Source organism: Spinacia oleracea, chromosome 4, assembly GCF_020520425.1.
Source record: "Spinacia oleracea cultivar Varoflay chromosome 4, BTI_SOV_V1, whole genome shotgun sequence".
In the NCBI taxonomy this organism is placed as follows: domain Eukaryota; kingdom Viridiplantae; phylum Streptophyta; class Magnoliopsida; order Caryophyllales; family Amaranthaceae; genus Spinacia; species Spinacia oleracea.
The window spans coordinates 3,233,857-3,253,870 of record NC_079490.1 but is presented as its reverse complement, the minus strand read 5'-3'; the positions used below and the strand labels follow the sequence as shown (position 1 = coordinate 3,253,870).

General features: G+C 36.2%; 2 protein-coding genes across 2 annotated transcripts; one reads left to right on the top strand and one right to left on the bottom strand.

The window, feature by feature from the left end:
• The first annotated feature begins 2,426 nt into the window (after positions 1 to 2,426).
• On the top strand, positions 2,427 to 14,416 carry LOC110783355 (protein DGS1, mitochondrial). The gene is made up of 14 exons (XM_021987686.2): positions 2,427 to 2,782; positions 5,157 to 5,271; positions 5,404 to 5,607; positions 6,001 to 6,141; positions 6,262 to 6,423; positions 7,504 to 7,698; positions 8,383 to 8,483; positions 9,429 to 9,518; positions 10,375 to 10,447; positions 10,609 to 10,637; positions 10,729 to 10,852; positions 11,948 to 12,058; positions 12,981 to 13,081; positions 13,850 to 14,416. The coding sequence occupies exons 1-14, from the start codon at positions 2,535 to 2,537 to the stop codon at positions 13,965 to 13,967; spliced, it is 1,812 nt and encodes a 603-aa protein (XP_021843378.1). The 5' UTR covers positions 2,427 to 2,534; the 3' UTR covers positions 13,968 to 14,416.
• Positions 14,417 to 15,634: 1,218 nt separating this feature from the next.
• On the bottom strand, positions 15,635 to 20,014 carry LOC110783264 (two-component response regulator ARR10-like). Its single transcript, XM_056826508.1, has 3 exons — positions 19,807 to 20,014; positions 17,234 to 17,871; positions 15,635 to 16,477 (listed from the first exon to the last, which is right to left on the bottom strand). Exons 1-3 carry the CDS (start codon positions 19,964 to 19,966, stop codon positions 15,839 to 15,841), a joined length of 1,437 nt encoding a protein of 478 aa, XP_056682486.1. The 5' UTR covers positions 19,967 to 20,014; the 3' UTR covers positions 15,635 to 15,838.

Genomic DNA, 20,014 nt, shown 5'->3' with positions numbered 1-20,014 from the left:
AACATAATCAAAACAAATGAAAATATTTGAGATTATACCGTAGAAAAGAGGAACTTACATAAAGTACAAACATATTACCTTTGAAAATTGTACAATGAATTGGTACGGGGTAATATAGTTTGTTGTGTGAATGATATAACGAATAATGGTTGGTAGTCAAATTTATTTATAAGGGGCTTGGAAGGAGGGGTTGATGGTTAATTGGGAAAAGATGTTTAGTTTTCTTGTACTCTTATTATTTTTGTAAGTTAAAAATTTAAAAAGACTATTAAGTAATAACGTATCAGTACTGATATAAAATATTATTTTTATTGGCACAAAACATTAATTGATTAATCACAAATTCATTTTAGTTTATTGATTGGTGATTATACCTAAATTTTTATTATGCGTGCTTTTGAGTTGTTTATGTTTTGGGAAGTATTGAATTAACATTAAAATGAGACAAACAAAAAAGAAAAGGAAAAATAAAAAAATAAAAAAAGGAAGATAATGGAGAAGGTGACACATGTCAGTGATGTAACTATGGCTTGAGTTTTTAAATAAATAAAAAAAATACTAGGTATAGATTGTTTGGGAGTTTGTGATTTTAGTGGGGATATATTAATTAAATAGAGGTAAAATTTGAAGGTTATACTTCATATAAATTAAATTAAATTAAATGATGAATTAATATAGAATGTTAAGGGGGGATCAAATAAAATGGAAGAGGTAGAATGAATACATGTCATCTATTCATATATGGTTATATGTCATCTATTCATATATAGTTTTGTTTTTTAAATATTAGGTATAGATTTAATTTATCACGGAGTAGTGTTCTAGGTTAATGGACATGGTAACTCAACGGAGATAGGGTAGCCCAAAACTGGAAATTTGGTTATAAATTTGGCTTAGACCGAAAATGGTAAAAAAAATGGTGGGTTTCGGGCACAAACTTTAGCAAATTTTTTGCCAAAGCTCGGGTCGGCCCTTGTTCGGTTGTAAGTTGTGTGATCCAGGCTTTTTGCGTGATATAGATCCGATAATCATATAAGCGACAAAGATCCAACCTGAATTCACTATCATACTGTATGTTAGTCCTGTTTTGTGTTTGTGGGTTCTACCCCTCGTGTGTAGTAATTACTAGACCTAATCAAAAGGCAGGTCGGGCCGGAGCTTTAAAAAGTTAGCATGTATGTCTGATCGGGCTAAAGTTCGGGCCGATTTTATCATGGCCAACCCCGCTATTTCGGGCCTAAAACATCGAGCTATACAGGTCATTTTCGGGTCGAGCCAAATTCATAAATATAAATGTAGTTTTTACTTTCCCTAAAACCTGTCAATTTTTTTTAAAATTTTGGGCCTGGCCGGTCATGAAAATCGGGCCTAAACATCTGCCCAAACTCGCCAAATTGCGGACGGGTCGGATGGTCGGGCTCATGTACATGTTGATCAGGTCTAGTAATTACAATTCAGTTCGACTTTTATCTGACAAAGGTTCCGATCTGAATCTGGACCCTATTAGAGGTATATTTTAATTTAAGAACATGATAAATATGTTTCTGTTATTAAAAAAAAAATATCAATTAAAAATAACATAAAGTTTAAATATTTTCTAAAGTTTTAATTTTTGCGATCTTAAAAGATAAAATACTTTGAATCCAACTCAATTCAACATGATATGAAGTAAAATATTCACATATAAATTCAATACATAAATTTGAGTATGAATCTCATTTCTAAAAGACATGAGCCCAAATAGAGGTGAGATGGATAAGGAGTTTGTAAAATCCAAAACTATCTGACCCGTCGCCTTTCCTAGCCTATTCGTGTGCCGCGTATAGGCTAAAATTGTCAAAAAGCTGACCCTGTCCAACCACAATCCAACAAAGTCTTAATGACTTGAAAAAATAAATGTTTGCTCATTCAATTGGTATGGATGCACTAACCCCCATATGAAATTATGAACCATTGTATCCAATAACCTAAAACTATCTAACCCGTTGTCATTCGTACTCGTGTGTCATGTGTAGGACTGTAGGCTAGAGCTGTCTAAAATTGAACAAATCCAAATATAATCGAACAACAATCAAAAGTGACCCGAAAAAATATTACTCATTCAATCCGTTCGGACACTAACCACGTATCAAGTTATGAACCATTGCATCCTATATGCTTCGAAACGATTAAACCTCATTCATAACCGATCAAAGACCCGATTTGACTGGTCTAGCCTAGACCATGCGCCCAAACCTAAGTCAATAACCCAATACCGAAAATAGTGATAACTGATAAGTGATAACCCATTATAGGTTGGAATGCTGGATAGTGTGATGTACTGAATTTAGTGAATTACTTATGCACTTAGATGGGCTCGGCCCAGCCCAGTGTAATATTTACCGACAGTACAAATAACGGGCCCAGTACAAATGATGCCTTGGAGCGAAATGTTTATGCTCAAATAGAAATGAACTTCACTATTAAACCCCTGCTCAGTTAAAAACTCCGGCGAAAAACAGCTTGTAATCGTCAACGGCGCCAAAAACACAGCCATGACCTCCGAATCTAGAGGAGAGAGAAACACCATGGAAGTCGCATCGCCGTCGCAAGAGGACGCTGAATCGAGGAATTTCAGAACCCTAACTTTGCTTTACTCCAACTATATTTGGACTCGATTCTCAAATTCTCCATTCATCGGTAAAATTTCCAGTTTATGCCGTCAATTCGGTCGCGCTAAGTCTCGTCGCCAGAAGCTGTGTTTGCCTCTTCCACTTCCGTCGAAATCGGTCGATTCGTCACTGTAATTTTCTCTCTCCTCCACTGTTATTACATTTCTGTAGATAACTTCTTTCTTTTTGAGAAAGTTCGTAGTTTCTGAATTTGCATCATTATTTTCTATTGTGAATGTGTGATTATATGAATTTTGGAGTACTAAGTTCGTAGGAGCTTCAAAATTTACCTATTTACATCGTGTGAATGTGTGATTATATGAATTTTGGAGTAATAAATTCGTAGATTGTTTGAGCTTGATTAACCTCTTTTGGTTCCTCCGAACAGTAGAATAGAAATCAGAAATCTATAACAAAAAGATGAAATTGCGGAGGCTTGGTTCGATCAAGCCGCTGAGCATTGGAAACAGGATGAATGCTATAAGATTGATATTGGGTAGAAATTAAGATGATTTTAGAGTTGTAACAGTCAATTGTTGCGATAATAACAAAAATTAGAACAAACTTATCTGATTGATGAACGATTTGATGGAACAATGATTGCGTCGTGGATACCCAATTTACTAAAAGACTTAGAAGATATGCCCACTTTCAAGACTGGATGGAATCAGAAGATATGCCCAAAATTAGAGCAATTCGAGCAAAAGGTCTTGTATGCACAAGGTGTACAAAAAAATTTATTTTACACCAACATAACTTTTACGCCAGTTTTTTCTAAACATTTTAAAGGGTTAAATGATTAATTTTATATATAATTAGTGATTTGAAGAAATTTTTGTTATTAAAATGAAAATTTTTATCACTAAATAAAAATAGATAACTTTTACATGTATAAAGGTTGTGTTTTGGATTGAAACGAAAATCTGATTGATTAAGTAATCAGAAGTAACGAGAGCTAACAATAAGAAACGAGCAGAAACAATAAAGTTGTAAATAAGAATTTGTGCGATTCGAGAGGAAGCAATGAACGTTTTTCGTGGTTTGGAAATTGTGAATTGTGTTTTGGATTGAACCAAAATTTTGATGGATTAAGTAATCAGAAGTAATGAGAGCTAACAATAAAAAACGGGCAAAAACAATGAAGTTGTAGCTCTGCTTTTTAGTCAAAGACTAAGTAAAAAATTATGAGTGCGAAGGTTCGTAAGTTTTAACGGCCAAAAAAACGGTCAGAATTATCAATTCCACTTTATTCCGCTTATTCCCATTATTTCTACCCATGTGGAACAAATACCACAACACACGTTTTCCACTTTTTCCTTACTTTTCTCACTAGAACTTCCAGCAATAGTATGACTTTAATGAATATAATGAAAAGTTCGTAGTTTCTACATTTGCTGTCATTTTCTTTTGTTGTTGTTCTCCAATCTCCCTATTTGCATCAATTTCTGGTTATTTTGGTGACAAATGTGTGATTATATAAACTACTAAACTTGCACTGATTAAGATTGTTTGAGCTTGAAAATTCCATCGAGGGAGTAAATTTGGTCTTGAATTGAAGTTTACGAGAGAGTAGTACTGATGAATGCCATGATATTGAGATTGTGTAGAAATTTGGATGATTTTAGAGTTGCAATAATCATTATTATTACATATTCTAGTCAAATTTAAGGTTTTTAATGTGGTGAGTGGTGACATAATCCATTAGTTTTCAAAATTTTCATTTTGTTTACATGAAGTTAGTAGTGTTTCGTGTTTTTCGATCCTAATGATGTTCTGTGAAGTTCTAATTTCTACATTTGCTTCCATGTTTTTTATAGTGTAGTGGGGTTTAGTGTTTTGGGTGGTAATTGATTAGATGATATTGATGATGCTAGAGTATGGAAAAGGAGTTAGAAAGTTTACTTTTGTGGGAAATTCTTCTTCAATTCTCATGCTTTACAATGCACCATATTTACAGTACTACAATGTTGGTTGTTTCCACCGACTTACAATACTCTAGACTATTCTACTTTCTTCCCTTTGTAGATAGTTCTAGGTTTGTCTACTCTTAGATATTTCTTTAGGTTGATAGTCTAGATATTTTATTACATGTTCCTAGATTTTTCTAAATTATTGTTTTTAACAAATGTCTGGTTATTTTGATAAAAAGAGTGTGATTATATATGAACTACTATATTTGCATGGATTAAGATTGTTTGTGCTTCAGAATTTCGTTAGAGTATATATTGGTCTTGAAATTGGATTTTTTGAGTGAGTAGTACTGATCGATGCTATGCGATTGAGATTCTGTAGAAATTTAGATGATTTTAGAGTTGCAGAAGTCATTCTTTTTAGAAACTTTATGATTTAAGTTAAGGTTTGTTAATCTGGTGAGAGAATCCATTGGCTTGCATTATTTTTGGAGGACATTCTTTTTAGTACAAAATATTTGATATTTCAAAATAATATGCTCAAAATTATCTTGTTTATGTCTTATGTTTAAGATTGTTTATGTTGTAACCACAGGATCCTGACTGAAGCATCTAGCATATATGATGTTTTGGAGGATGTTTTCGAGCATATTTTGTCGAATATGCACAACGTTCAGAAGAATTTGCGATATTGGCAGGCTAAAGCAGAGGTTGTTACATGAATTTCTGTTTCCTATGCTCCTCAACATGCCAGTTATGTGTTTGTGGCGTCTAATGTGTATGATCATTTTTGGCATGTGTCTGGATGTCAATGGTTTGACCGTTTGAGTTATTTGATACAGGGGTCTAATGCTCAGAAAGCTTACTTTATGATTTTCGAGAGAGGGCCACGAGCTTTATTTGATGAAACTGTTGAATTTGTGCGGAACTTCATTGCCGAGGATTCGTCATTTCAGATACTTTGTCATTCTGCGTCAGGTTTTATATCTGAAAGGGTTGCTGTGTTGGATAGCTTACAGTCTGCACTCGCTACTTTCTTGGCACAGGTGTGTTCACTTTTATTACTCTTGCTTGCTATGCACAAAATTTGATGACTTTGCCCTCTTATCTAGTAAGCATTGGGGCAACAAGAATTTGTAGGAATTGAAATAATGTGGACGACTTATGATATAATCCGTAAGTATGTCCGTAAGTATGTTAGTTAGAATTGGGATTCTGTATCAAGCTTCTTTCAATTGCTGTTTTGTTGCTGCCTCCTTTGTCTTGCTTGGATTATTTGCTTGTGCATTTTTACCCCTTAATGAGGCTAATGGGTAGTGGCCATTATTTTGAAGGGCATTTTGATTTTTACTTTAAACCGAAGTTAATGCAATATTACATTCTGCTTCCTATAATTTGATATCTTTGATCAAGTTCCAAGTTATCATGAATTCGTTCAGGTATATATGATGATTGATAAACAAGGGGAGGACCTGGTGACCGATCCTCAGAAGGCATTGCCATCATTGTTGGTCACTATCAATGGGCTATTTTCAGATCTTGAGAATACCATTGCTCAAGTGCATGCTTCTATGTCGCTGGTACTTTTTGTTTTTTGCGCAGTTAATTTTGTATTAGTTTGCAGTTTTGCACAGACTTTTCAAGTCGCCTTTTCATTGTATGTCAACCTTTCTTGTTTTCCCTGTGCAAATTTCATACAGATAGATTCGTGTGCTGGAGAGAATAAGTCATCTGCACTCGTATTCAATAAAATGACAGAAGTGCAGCTGGAACAGCCACAGTGGTCAGATAGTGAAATTCGAGATGCTGTAGATATAATTAATCAGAACATCCAGAAGCTGGACTCATATATTTCCGTCCTTGTAAGGCTATTCATGGATCTTTTATAAGAATTTACCTCTTTCCATGTGATTAGCTCTTTCGATTTATACTATTTAAGCTCTGATTGTATGATACTAATTATGTTGTTCTGTTAGCTTTGGTATTGTTGATATGCATAACTTTTAGTTTGCCTGTGCAATTGTAGTACATAGAAATTCAGTGCAGCAATCTAATTTGATATGATGCATGTTCAGTCTTGCTGCTGAAATGACAGATTTAAGTTTTTACGTGTTATTACAATTATCATTTTGATTTTTTGTGTGCTAAGTGGGATCCAAGGGTACATAGCATTACTTTTCACTCAACTATTCAGTAAGTTTTATTTTTGTATGAAAAGGCTAACTATAAGCCTATAACTCTGTATTTTCTACTTTGATAACAGTTTACTTTCAGAAAATATAGATATATGTCTGCTTGTCTAGTGTAAATAACCAGGACTCCTTGAAAATGCGACTTAGTCATACAATCATAACGCATGTAAATCCGTATTCTATGTAAAAAACCTGCTTGTTTAGACCGCCCTACGGCTAAATTGTACATTATAATTTTTTTTTTGTAGTACGTGGTAATGATTCTATGTAGATTACGATGAATGTTTTCATTGCCAAGTTCTTGTATTAACTAAGGTCAATCAGAAGAATCAAGCTTTGGAAATGATATCATTAAAGAAGTCCATGTCTTTATACTTTCTAGCTTTCTAAGTATCAACTTTCACTGTGCATGGTGCTTCCTTGAAAAGGCTTCTCGGTAAAGCTGATGCACTTCATGCACCATGGTTTGATTGGTTTCCTTGCTGGATGTATTGCAGATTCCTTGTGAATAGTACATTACTATGCGTAATTGCTTAGTAATATCTATATCCAAAGGTAGAATTGTGAGTTTGCATGACTGTTGTAGTATCCTGCTTTCAAAATTAATATGCTATTTTTTTGCTGTCAATGTGCTTAGCCCCCCAAAATATAATTTGCAGTCAATTTACTCTCTTCATCAATTTGTAATTAAGCTAATTAGGGATTAGTATGACTATATTGATGTACCTTCATCTTTCCTTCTGTCTTTAGGTTGCTAGGCATCAGAAACCCAGGAGAATGACTCGGTATTGGATCCGTTATACTTGTGGTGCAGTTGGCCTTTCTGTTTGTTCACTATGGATTGTACGTCATAGTAGACTGGTTGGAAGTCCTGACATTGACAACTGGTTTAGTGACGCAAAGGAATCAACAGTTAGTTTCTGGACTGAGCATGTGGAGCATCCGGTATGACTCTCATAGTGGTTTCGTACTAGTTATTATAAATTATAATGTGATGTTTCAATTAGTTTATTAATTGGGCATTGGTCACTTCATCTACTTTTGGAAATAAGGGCCTATACTGCGTACACTCGTACAAGATGGGAATGGCACTCCTAGAATATTAACAGTTGCGGACTAGCTTTCTCTAAGGCCTTATTATCTTCAACCTAAAAATAATGTTATCCAGTGAAAATCAGTATAAATTAGTAACCTCATGCAACAAAAAACACTAGTAAATCATTAAAGATCAGTTTTGATTAGCAAAAATAAGTTCTAATTAGTAATCAATTTTATCAGTAAAAATAGTTTCAGGTTAGTATAATTTAGATGAAGAGAACAAGGCCTTAGGTAATATCTGTCTGGAACAATGGGTATTGAGACTTTGAGACCCCACAATTAGAGGTGCATACCCACGGGACACGGGCAATTCTTTTTCTAAGGCATCAATCACCAAGATGCAAATGAGTCGTATTCCATGAAGTTGTAGCAGATGTAGGTTTAGTGCTTCAGAAATAGCATTCCATGTAATATTGGGAGGCGCCATGCGTCATTTTTTGTAGGCTATGATTTAGAAACTCTCTATAGTATTTCATGTTATGTAGGCATAGCTAAATGTTCAACTCACGTTTCACCTCATTATTTCGCCAGATTTTGTCAATTAGGGATGAACTTTTTGAGACATTTAGAAAGAGACATAGAGGGGTAATGGAGGCTGAAGAAGTGCACTTAACAGCTAATTCGTTGCGTAGGTAATATTTCTCGTCTCAAGTACAAGAGATTTGTTCTGACAACTTTTGTTCCTTAGATATGATCAAATTCTGTAGCATGCCATTGTAATTTGCCGGTTTTGTTACAAATTTTCATCAACTTGGGTTTCTTTTGCCTATAGTTTCAGTCTACAAGCTGCTAAATATCAGGAACTTAATTTCTATTCATTTTCTGAGATGGTTGTTTGCTTGGGCCTGGAACCAAGCCCTTATAATGTTTAGTATTGATCAGCTTTCTGAATTTATGCATGGTTCTACACTTCTACGCAATGTATAAAAAGGCTCAATGCAAACCATGGAGATAGGGATCTTTCTGCGCCTTTTTGCTCCTCGCTTACAATTTTGGTGAAAAAACAGCTGTGTGCCTCTTCAAAATTTCTTTTGCTAGGTCAATAAAAGCGCTTGACCCCTATGGCCTTGCGCCCCAACGATTTAGACGCGCCTTTTTATACGCTGGTTCTATGTAGTTTTCTTACAGAACTACAGATGACTCCCAAGTGCTTTTCCATTTTTAGCACTAGGCATTTATTCAGTGTATGATATTGGACATTAGTCATTATCTATGTTCTAAAGGATGGTGAAGTTTATTCCTAAACTCAGTAACCAGTCATCTTAGCCTTTATAGGTGGCGTTGGACAATTTTTTTTAACCTGTTTTAGAAAGTTGCAGTGGCTTATCATACCACTTAACTGCTGAATCAGGCGCATGACTTGTACAAGATCTGACCTTGGATTTAATTGTATTTATAAGAGTAGTATAAGACTACCTTTTGCAAATCAATTTCTTTATCCAGTTTGTTGACAGAGTTTACACAATTCTGATTTTAATTTGAATTAATTACTGGCTGTTTAATGGCATAATTTCTATCTTTATTAGTTCGTTTGATCTCTTCCATATCTTGATTTTCCTATTTTGTTTGCTGAACAGAATGTTAGTGGCTTTCTGCGAGCAGGCAAATGGCGAAAAGTTGCCAGAGAATGCTACAGATCTTGACCTTCTTCAAATAGTTATGGGGAGGTGTGTTTTTCTACAGTAAATTAATAATAGAAATCATACTTCCAAACTGTGTCCATAAGGTTATTCAAATGAATTAATAATTATACATGGTGCTTTTTTTTGGAAGTCTATGCATAAGCTGATCAGCAGAAACAATTCCATATTCTTTGTTATTGATGTACATGATTTGTATTCTATCTTTTAATCGCAAGAGTTGTTGGATGAAATGACGATATTATAGTGAATGGATATATCTGCTCTAAGAACTGAAGCGATAATATATTCTTGTATTCTTTTTTTGGGGGTGTAGGGGGTGGGGGGCGTTAAAGATGGCCGTGGGCCGGGCCGGACGGGCTTCAGGCCGAGCCCAAGCTAGGCCCTCTCTGCATCGTGCCGGGCTGAATTGTTCAAAAAGGTCCCAGGCCCACGGGCTGTCATGCCGGGTCGGGCAGTCGTCCTAAGCCTAATTTTACTAAATTTAGTGTGCTTTGTCGAGTCGTGGTGTGCCTTGTCTTGCTTTTTCCATAAATTGCGGCCCTGTCCCGGCCCACGACTCCGTGCTCGTGTCGGGCCGTGTTTTTTTCGTGCCCGTGCCGGGTTGGGCCTTTTCATTTACCGGGGCGTGGTGATATTCAGTTATTGAGAATGTGTTCTTGTATCCTTCTCATCAGGTATTGATTGTTAACTCATATTCACTATCCGCTCATGACTAGTACATGAATCTAAGATGCCTCTTGTAGGTTTAAATGTCAGATCATGTACGAACTCATGTTGAACTTTTCGATTATGATTGATGCAGTTACAGAGTCTCATCCTCTTAATGCATCCAAACGGGCTTTGCTTGTCCATAAATGACAGTGACTGGTTTCTGATGCAGATATGAGAAGGAGATGATGCATCCCGTTAAAAGTATGTTTGGTGGAGACCTTGCTCGTGCTATGCTCATCCAGGTTAGACAGGGCAATGCTTATATTTTCTTAATGAAACATCTAATTTCCTGGTGCTATGCATACATTTACTTAGTAAACAATCTGAAGATTTTTTTTGTTTTTTTGTTATTTGTGTTGTGCGCTTTTATTACGAACCTCTTATTTTTTATGCTCTCTTGCAGGTTCAAAAGCTGAAATTAGATATTGAGACGTGAGTATATTCAGTTTTTATTGCAGTCATGTGTCCCTAGAATATTCCATGGAAGCTAATCCTGTTTTCGTTGAAAATCTACTTTGGTTAGGGCAATGCTTGAATTAAACCAGATCTTGAAAGCAAATGAAATCAACTTTGCCATTTTAGCTGCGTTACCTGCTTTCGCCGTCATTGTCCTTTCAATGATTTTAGTGCGTTCGTGGATTATGCAGGTAAGTTATTCTTCTCATCTTCTGCTATTCATTTGGCATCCTTGGTTCTCCTTGCTTGCTTTTAAATTACTAATGATTGATTTAATGATATCTAGAATTAAGCTAATAATACATCCTCTGGTACTTTATGAATAGCTCTTCTATAAATTCAAACAACACGTGCTCCTTCTTTCTCTCAACCTCTCTATTGCTCTTAAATTGATACTTCGTATGTTCTTATAGATGATCCTATGGAATAAGAACTGATTTTCTTGTCCAAAATCCTTATTGCTAGAAAACTATTCTTCAAGCATTATGTTATGTGATTTAAGTTATTTACTCTCCGTAATGCCCTTATGTTTATAATCTCTCCATAAAGATACTGCACCCCTCTGGATCCTTCCTGCTCCAGGGATTGGGAAGTACAAATATGTTGGGGTGCGTGCAAGTTGCGTTCATGTAGGTACTGTAGGCTTCTGTTAACATGGTAGTGAGCTGTAATTCAGTACTAAGTGTCAGCTAGTAGGTAAGTTGTGGTTGAGGCCGAGGGTGTGTTTTTCTCGCTGAATTGGCATATAACCTTGACTCTTTTTTTGTTTGCATATGGACCTCTTTCATCAATTGTTTTACTTGGAATTGGGGTAAATTAGATGCTGTTCAAGTTGAATCAAGAGTTACCATTAAATCAAGAGAACAACTCCATACAAAACCAATTACTCCCTCCGTCCTGTTTTCTATTTCGGGCGTCCCAAATTTATAGTCATGTTTCCTTATTTCGACATTACTTTTCCCACTTTCCCATACACTATATTTCACTTTCCCATACAATATATTTCACTTTCCCATACACTTTCCCACCTTCCCATACACTATATTCCACTTTTCTTAAAACGCGTATTTTTAGTCAAACAGGACTATAAATTTGGGACGGAGGGAGTATTATTTTTAGATGATTTGTACTGACTTAAGTTGTTTGAACCCACTTATAAGGAATATGGCTAGGTTTTATGTACAATTTGACACTCTTGATCTGGCTATATCCGTTGTATGTCTAAGATAAGAGGTGTACATCTGTGAATTTCTTTGCTCAAGCATGTTGTTTGCTTTCATTATTAGGATAAAGGGGCAGAAGGAAGGGGCAGACTTGCTCGTCGTCAGCGGAGGCTGCTCATTGTGGAGATTGAGAAACGGATCATGCACTATCAGTCTTGTATGGACATGGGACAGGTATATTAGGCCAATCTTTTCTTGAATACTCCGTTTAATCTTGTGCAACTGATTGGCATAAGGCACTCAATGCATGTCCGAGTCTCTGTTGTTGAGAGTTAAAACTATTGAACTTTGAGATGCATGTCAGAAAAGTACGTGTTTATTAGAAAATGATAGGAATTTTCATTTGAGTAACTTGCGTTCTGTAACTTTTGGCAGTTAAGGACAAATCAACCTTACACTGGAAAGTGAAATTCCATTTTTATACAAACTGCTATAGAACACATGCGCTAATGTAAACACCAAACACTTAGATGCTAGTGAATCCCAAAATTATACATGGTGATTTCATATTCCTATATATGCCAGATAATATGAATGAATGCTCTAATTGGAAATTACTCAATTCATCTTCCTTCGTGTTGTATTTAGGGCTTATATTGCTCTTTTTTGTTTTCAGTGCTATTACTCTGTCATTTCTCTGTGTCGCTCTGACCTCAGGGCTTGTTAATAGGCGATAATTGAACTATGAATATAGGCATAATTTTGTTTCTAAATGAATTCAAACAAGTACAATTTGTGATCAGAATCAGTTGTACTGTCAGACTATGCAGCGCTTTAAGATTGCAAGTTTTTGTGAAGAAGAGTTTTACCCGCTCCCCTAAACAAAGGAAATCAAAGAGTTATATGTTTTGCACTTTTGCTTTACGCATGATTGAATCCTTGCATGTGCACAAAAAAAGAAAAATCTTACTAAGTTATGATGCATGATAAAAGACGGACAGAACAACAAAATCAACACCAAAACTTCTGAGCCGTTTCCCTACTTTTGTTTCTTTTTTTTGTTTCTATCATGAATACCAATGCTGGTGCAAGCAAGCTTCTTTAGGTTCTTTCCCATGATCTAGAGAAAAGTTATAACCGTTACATTTTTCTGCAGGCACAAAATGCGCAATGCAGCTTTGGCTTGGTGTTATATACTCTAGATCGTCTGTATCGTGCAGTAGAGAGACATGCAAAGATGACCGGAGAATGGTCATGGTTAGTTCCTTTGATTTTTTTTTTAAGCATTTATTCATGTGATCAGCCATGCATAAATCAATATGTTGCATTCATCACCCATGAGTCGACAGCCTGGTAGAGCTTGCAGTGGGCTGGGCCTGCCACCTAGTCCTACATGAGCGCGCTACTGATGCCCCGGCAGTATAGGTGGCTGTGCTATTGGCCATAAAGATGGTCGTGGGCCTAAACAGGCCGGGCCACGACAAGCCAATGTTGGATCTTGCCGGGCCGGCCCGAAAAGTTCAAAACATGGTACCTAGGCTTTCAGGTCGGGCTGAAAAGTTCAGAAAGAGTCCATGGGCTTCGGGCCAAGTCGGAAAAGTTCAACCCAGGACCCATTGCTTTTGGGCTGGGCCAAATAGTTTAAAATATGGCCCACGGGCTTCATGCCGGGCCCATCGCCACGCCTAAGCCTAATTTTACTAAATTTATCGTGCTTTTTCCAAAAAAAAGCGTCCCACGACTTCGTGCTCGTGCCAGACTGTGCTTTTTTCGGGCCATTGTCGGGCCGGGCTTTTTTCGTGTCGGGTCGGCCCGCCCCACAGCCATCTTATTTGGCTATGTTGAGATGGTAGGTCTTTCACATATTTAGTAATCATGCCATGGCTAGCCCATGGGACTGCCTACCCAGAGTGTATTGCCAACTGCTAGCTTTATTGACAGGGAAGGAAAACTGTAAATTAACCTTCATGCAAAGATATTCTATCATACTCCATATTGACTAACAATTGAATAATGACTTTGCAGCTTGAGACAGGATATAATTGATTTGGCGAAACCAGACCTTCAAATTACGTATAAGCTGACTATCACTTCACGAATGGAACGAGTTTACGACTGTTTGCTTCCTTCTTTGAAGCAATAGACTCAGCTACTTCTAACTATACTGTTATGTCCCCCATATTTCGCGCCACATGTATTCTGAAAGAAAGGATACATACGTTTTTGCTCAAAGTTCAAAACTCGAGCGTCATTGTTTTTTGGTTATTGATACATGAAAATATATACAGAAAGAAATTTTTACTTCCCCATCAATGTAATGACCATTGTTGCCTGTTTAAGTGGTCTGTTCATATGATTTTGCCTTTGGGGTTTTTATCAGTTATTAATGATATTGGAATAAGCTATCCTTAATTGCAGATCGTTTCAATCTTAGCACTAGTTTGTAGTTTGTACTATTTTATAGCTATTAAAATTATCCCCTATGAGATTGTAAAATTTAGTGATAAGTTTACAAAAGTTTGTTTACATTCCAGAATCCAGAAGATGTTGATCACTTTGTTCAGGGACTTGATGATACTATCTCTTTCTTTACTTCCTTCATATAGATTCTTATACGTTGTTTTTCTGCTTCCCCTCATCCCCTATAATATGAGATACTAGTTTTATATGCACGCGATGCGTGCGAATATAAGAACATATTTGTGTTGTTACATTTAAACCTGAAATAACATGTAAAAAATATAATATAAATGTGATGCATGCGTATATAAGAAATATATAAGTTAGATAGAGTCGAATGCATATAAACAGATTGATTAAAATGGTACTAATTTATTTAAGGGGCTAGATTGATTAGAATTTATTGGGTAGGTTGTCACTATATTCTATATTCAAAAGGTCTTGCGCGCACAAGGTGTACAATAAATTTATTGTACACCAAGATAACTTTTACCCATTTTTTTGTAACTTTAACCTAGTTTTAATTAACTTTTATATTAGTAAAAAAAAGTTGATAGAAATGATTAAATGATTAATTTTATACATTATTAGTGGTTTTGAAGAAATATGTTTTTACTGAAATGAAAAAATTTATCACTAAAAGTATATAACTTTTACACATGTAAGCTTAACTTTTAAACATTTTGAGTTAACTTTTACTTCGGTGTACAATATTTATTGTACACCCTTTGTAAATAAGAATTTGTGTTCTATATTAAGTGTAGAGGATATTTTAGTAATCTAAAGTGGGACACCAAAAGTGGATTTACTAAAAAACCCTCACATGTTCACTTATATAACAGAGATGAACTTAAAGTATAGAGTAAAGATGGATGTGGGCTGGACCTTGTCGGGCTTTGTGCCAATATGTCTTAGGCCTGAATGGGCCCAACCACACCAAACCTACTTGTTTTGTGTCTAGCCGAGCTTTGCCGAAAATTTCATAAGGTGGCCCAAGCCCAAGTGCCTTTTGTGCTGGGTCGGGTGGTGCCTTGTGCCTAAGCCTCGTTTTACTTTAACATATTTGTCATGTTGGTATCAAGCCTTGCTTTGTGGTGCTTTTCCAAAAAATTGCGGCCCGAGCCTAGCCCACGATCCATGATTTAATTCTTGTTTCGGGCCTTGGGCCAGGCCGGACTAGTGACCATCTTTAGTACGAAGTAGCAGGACTCATCATTCTTGCCATCAAATTCCACAATTATAATTTCAAACCCAAAAAATTAGAAATAGAACAACACTTCAATAGATCTTAAATCTGTGTTAACTATGACACCTGAAAACTAAGAAAAGTCAGCAAGAACAAGAACAAGAACAAGAACACCATTATCTTTAATAATACATATAACTAGAAAAAGAAATAAAACTGATTCTACAATCTGTTTCATTCAATTACCATCACAATTACTGTAGTCTAATCAAGACTTACCACTAATCTCCTTCGATAAAAGTCTCATTATCTATCTATCTATCTATCTATCTACACCTCGAACAGTCGAACTGGTAGTAGTAATTCGACTACAATTCTTCAAGCAATGATTTGAAACTCCCATCAATCATAAACCCATTACCAAAACCAACATCATTAGAAGAATCGCGGTTATTATTATTATCAAAGAAATCATCAGTCACTTGCATCCCTACCGAATCACAGGAATCTGTTTGCAATGTTCTGAAATCCCCATAAGGTATCAGTTGCTGTTGCTGTTGCTGAAGTTGTTGTTGTTGTTGTTGTTGCTGTTGCTGAAGTTGTTGTTGCTGTTGTTGTTGTTGTTGAAGATGATTCATTTGGGATAAATGATTGCCACCCATGGAGTAATTCCAGTTAAACTGCATCATTCTTTGTGGTTGCATAATCACCTGACTTGGCATAACCTGCAATGGTTGTGGCTGATGATGATCCATATGATGATGATGGTTCATCAACCATGGATTACTACCGTTGTTCAATGGTTGTCGCAGAGGAGGAGGAAGATGGTGGTGGTGGCGGGTTAATGTGGGCCCACCAATTGTCATCTGACCACCACCACCACCACCTGAAGGCGGTGCTGCAACCGGAGTCGGAACCATGAAAGAATGATGATCAGTTAAACTGGTGGTGGTGCTGGTATTATTGTTGTTTTTGCTGTTATTCTGCTGCAGATGAATGCCCTGAACCTGAAACCAGTGGCGAATTCAGAAAGAATTAGAAAGTGTAGGTAACGAGGTCGCTACTTAAAAAATAATGAAAAATTAACTGAAATCAAGTATTTTAAAAAAATAATGGAAGATTAACTAAAAGTAGGTAATTTTTTTGGGCCAATTGACCAAATTGGTAAAAAAAAGTAACCCTTAACGACAATTGTAAAAAAAATTGAGCTTCGACGACATCTAGACCAAAATTTTTCTATAATATTCCAATTTGATCAGCATGTGCCTTTACAAGATTTTGTTTCGATTTGGGTAAATAATGTGTAGTGACAAGAGTAGTTAATGAGTCTTGATCTTCTAGATAATATAAGAGCCATTAGATTTACATTTAATGGTCGATATTGCTCTAACTCTACCTAGTAGAGTTATTTTAGAACTCTAGAGGACCCGAAACCGTAGGTAATTAGATAAAAACACGAAAAATCTATATAAAAGGCACGTAAATCCATTTTATTATAGAAAATATGGCCTATATGTCACTAGAAATCCATTTTATTTACCAAATTATCGTCAAAGTTCATTTTATTTACCTAAGGTGTCGCCATAGCTCAATTTTTTTTACCAACTTGTCGCTGAAGCCCTATTTCTTTTACCAACTTATCGCCACAACAAGCTTTTTTTACCAAATTGTCGTTGATGGTTACTCTTTTTTACCAATTTGCTCAATTAACTTCTTTTTTTTGTTACGTGACCCCACTTAAACCCCATGTATCCGCCACTAACCTGAACCTTATTCTTCGAAAGACTCCTTCGATATTTCTGCAAATGACTCGCAACATTTTCTCGAGTCAAATTATACTTTCTCCCCAACATTTCTAGAATCTTCTTAGGTACGGCCTTATCTTTCCCTCCAAGCTTCTCAATCGCCGCCACAAACTCAGTATGAAGTTCATGACTCCACCTCACCCTTTCCCTCCTCCGCTGCTTCTCCGCCACCACCGCCGCCGCCTCCACCTCCGCCACCGCAGCAGCATCATCATCATCATCACCACCACCACCACTCCTCATCGTCTTAAACTTCCCCTTCTTCATCAAAACCTCGTTTTCTTCACCAAAATTCTCCTTCATCGAGCATTTTTCGATCAGATTTCGAAAAACATGTTGCCAAATTAGCTTTATATCTTTCAAATTTACAGGTTTACTCAAGAAATACCGAGCGCCGTGCATAACGCCGTTCTTGACGTTTTTCGGGTCGTCGTGGCCCGACATCAGCACCACCGTGATGTCATGTTTACGGGCGGCTTCTAGAAGGTTAAATCCGTTAATTAACTCCATACATACGTCTGTTAATAACAAGTCGAATTTGACCTCGTTCTTCTCTAATAGGTTTAGTGCTTCAACTGGATTAATCATTGAAGTAACTGAAAAAAAAGAAAATATTGGGTATTAAATTAACAAATAATTTAATATAAGCACAATGTCACATAATAGATTAATGGCAAATTTGTCAAAAACAACTTGATAAAATTGGATTTTTGCGAAACCTTTGGTTGGATTATATAAGTATTGATTAAATCATTAAACATTCGGAGATTGACTTTATTAGGTGCATCTAGGGGTGTCAATTCTCAATCCGACCCAGTGAACCCGATGGATTTGTCCGACCGTTTAGAATCCGAACCGTTTAGAACCCGCGAGTTAAAATCTGAAATCCGATCCGATCCGATTATATTCAACCCGAATCCGACCCAACCCGTTAGTATTGATCCGATTAAGATCCGAATCCGTTAACAGACCGATCCGTGACAATCCGGATCCATTTAATCCGATCCGAAACGATCCGAAACCCGTTTATGATCCGATCCGTTTCAATCCGAATCCGAATCCGTTCCAACCAGAGGAATATCCGTTTAATCCGATCCGTTTTTAATCTGTGACCCGTTTAATCCGACCCGTTTCAACCCGTGACCCGTTTAATCCGATCCGTTTTTAATCCGTGACCTGTTTAATCCGAACTAATTCCAAGTTTCCAACCCATCGATATAATAATATATTCAATAACTTATATTACTGATCTTAAATTCTTATTACTTTTAAAAGTTGGTTATTATTTTCGTCCCCTAATTAAGTCATCGATATGATAATATATAATTTGGAACCTAACTGACCCAAATTCCAACCCACTACCAAATAACCCGATCCGATAATTACCCGAACCAATATAAAACTGAATCCAATGTAACCAGGCTAAATTAGTTTCATTCCAACCCGTTTTAGTCTGTTACCGATTAATCCGATCCGATATGAATCCGATCCGAAATGAATCCGATCCGATATGAATCCGACCCGAAATGAATCCGATCCGATATGAATCCGACCGACATGAACCCGAACCCCTTCTAGTCCGACTAAACCCGTTAACAATCCGTCATATTCCAATCCGATCTGATCCGACCCAAACCGACTACAATCCGACCCGTTTACAACCCGATCCGATATGAATCCGTGAATAAAACATCCGACCCGATCCGGTCCGTTAAGTTTTCAATCCGATCCGATCCGACCCGTTAGCCAAATTATTCCGTTCCAATCCGATCCGTTTCAACCCGAATCCGATGAGTCCGACCCAAACCCGATCCGTTGATCCGATTTGACACCCCTAGGTGCATCTCACGTGTTATCTTTATAAGGTGCATCTCACGTGTTATCTCACGGAAAATGGGTTATTAAATGACACGTGAGATACTTATAATACATTCAATCCGAAATTTTGTTCAACGTTCATAATTTGGGAAAAAGTTTTAGTTTTTGACAAATTTGCCTAGATTAATTAACATTTAATCCTTTCAACAAATTGGCATTAAAAATAGGCGTAGTAACATTTATGTATTTATCATAAATATACTTTGGTGGTTAATTTGCCCTAAAACATAATTGGAAACAATAAAATTAATTGGTGATTTTGATCTTTAATTTGGCTCAGAGTTAGATTCGTCCATGGTTTTTTACCAAGTATAAAACTAACACTGGATTTAATATAAGTACCGTCACATAAAAATATGGTATAGATTAATTAACTTTTAATCCTTTCAACAAATTTATTTATGATTTTACTCTAATTAGTCACAAATGTAATACAGATCTAAGCTTTTTAATAAAATGAGAGTTTAGGATCCTCTGAATTAATCCAAACATGAAAACCCTAAATAGATGAGGAAAACCCTAGCACAAGAAAACAAACAAAACCCTAATAATAGAGAATATATAAACCCTAATAATTCAGGAAGAATAAACCCTAATAATTGAGGAAGAAAAAACCGTAATAAAAAGAAAAATTCATGGAAAAAAAATCAAACCTTGATAATATTTGCAGCAATCAAGCAACTTAGTGACGTATTTTAGACAAACAGGATCGTCATCAACAACTAAAACTTTCATGCCATTTGGAAATAATGATCGAACAACAGAATCATCTTCGACGTTGTTTTTCCCAGTTTCGACGCTTTCGTTCGACATTATTTTTACTGCAAAATTCAGCAAAATTGTGAAAAAGAGAAAGAGGGA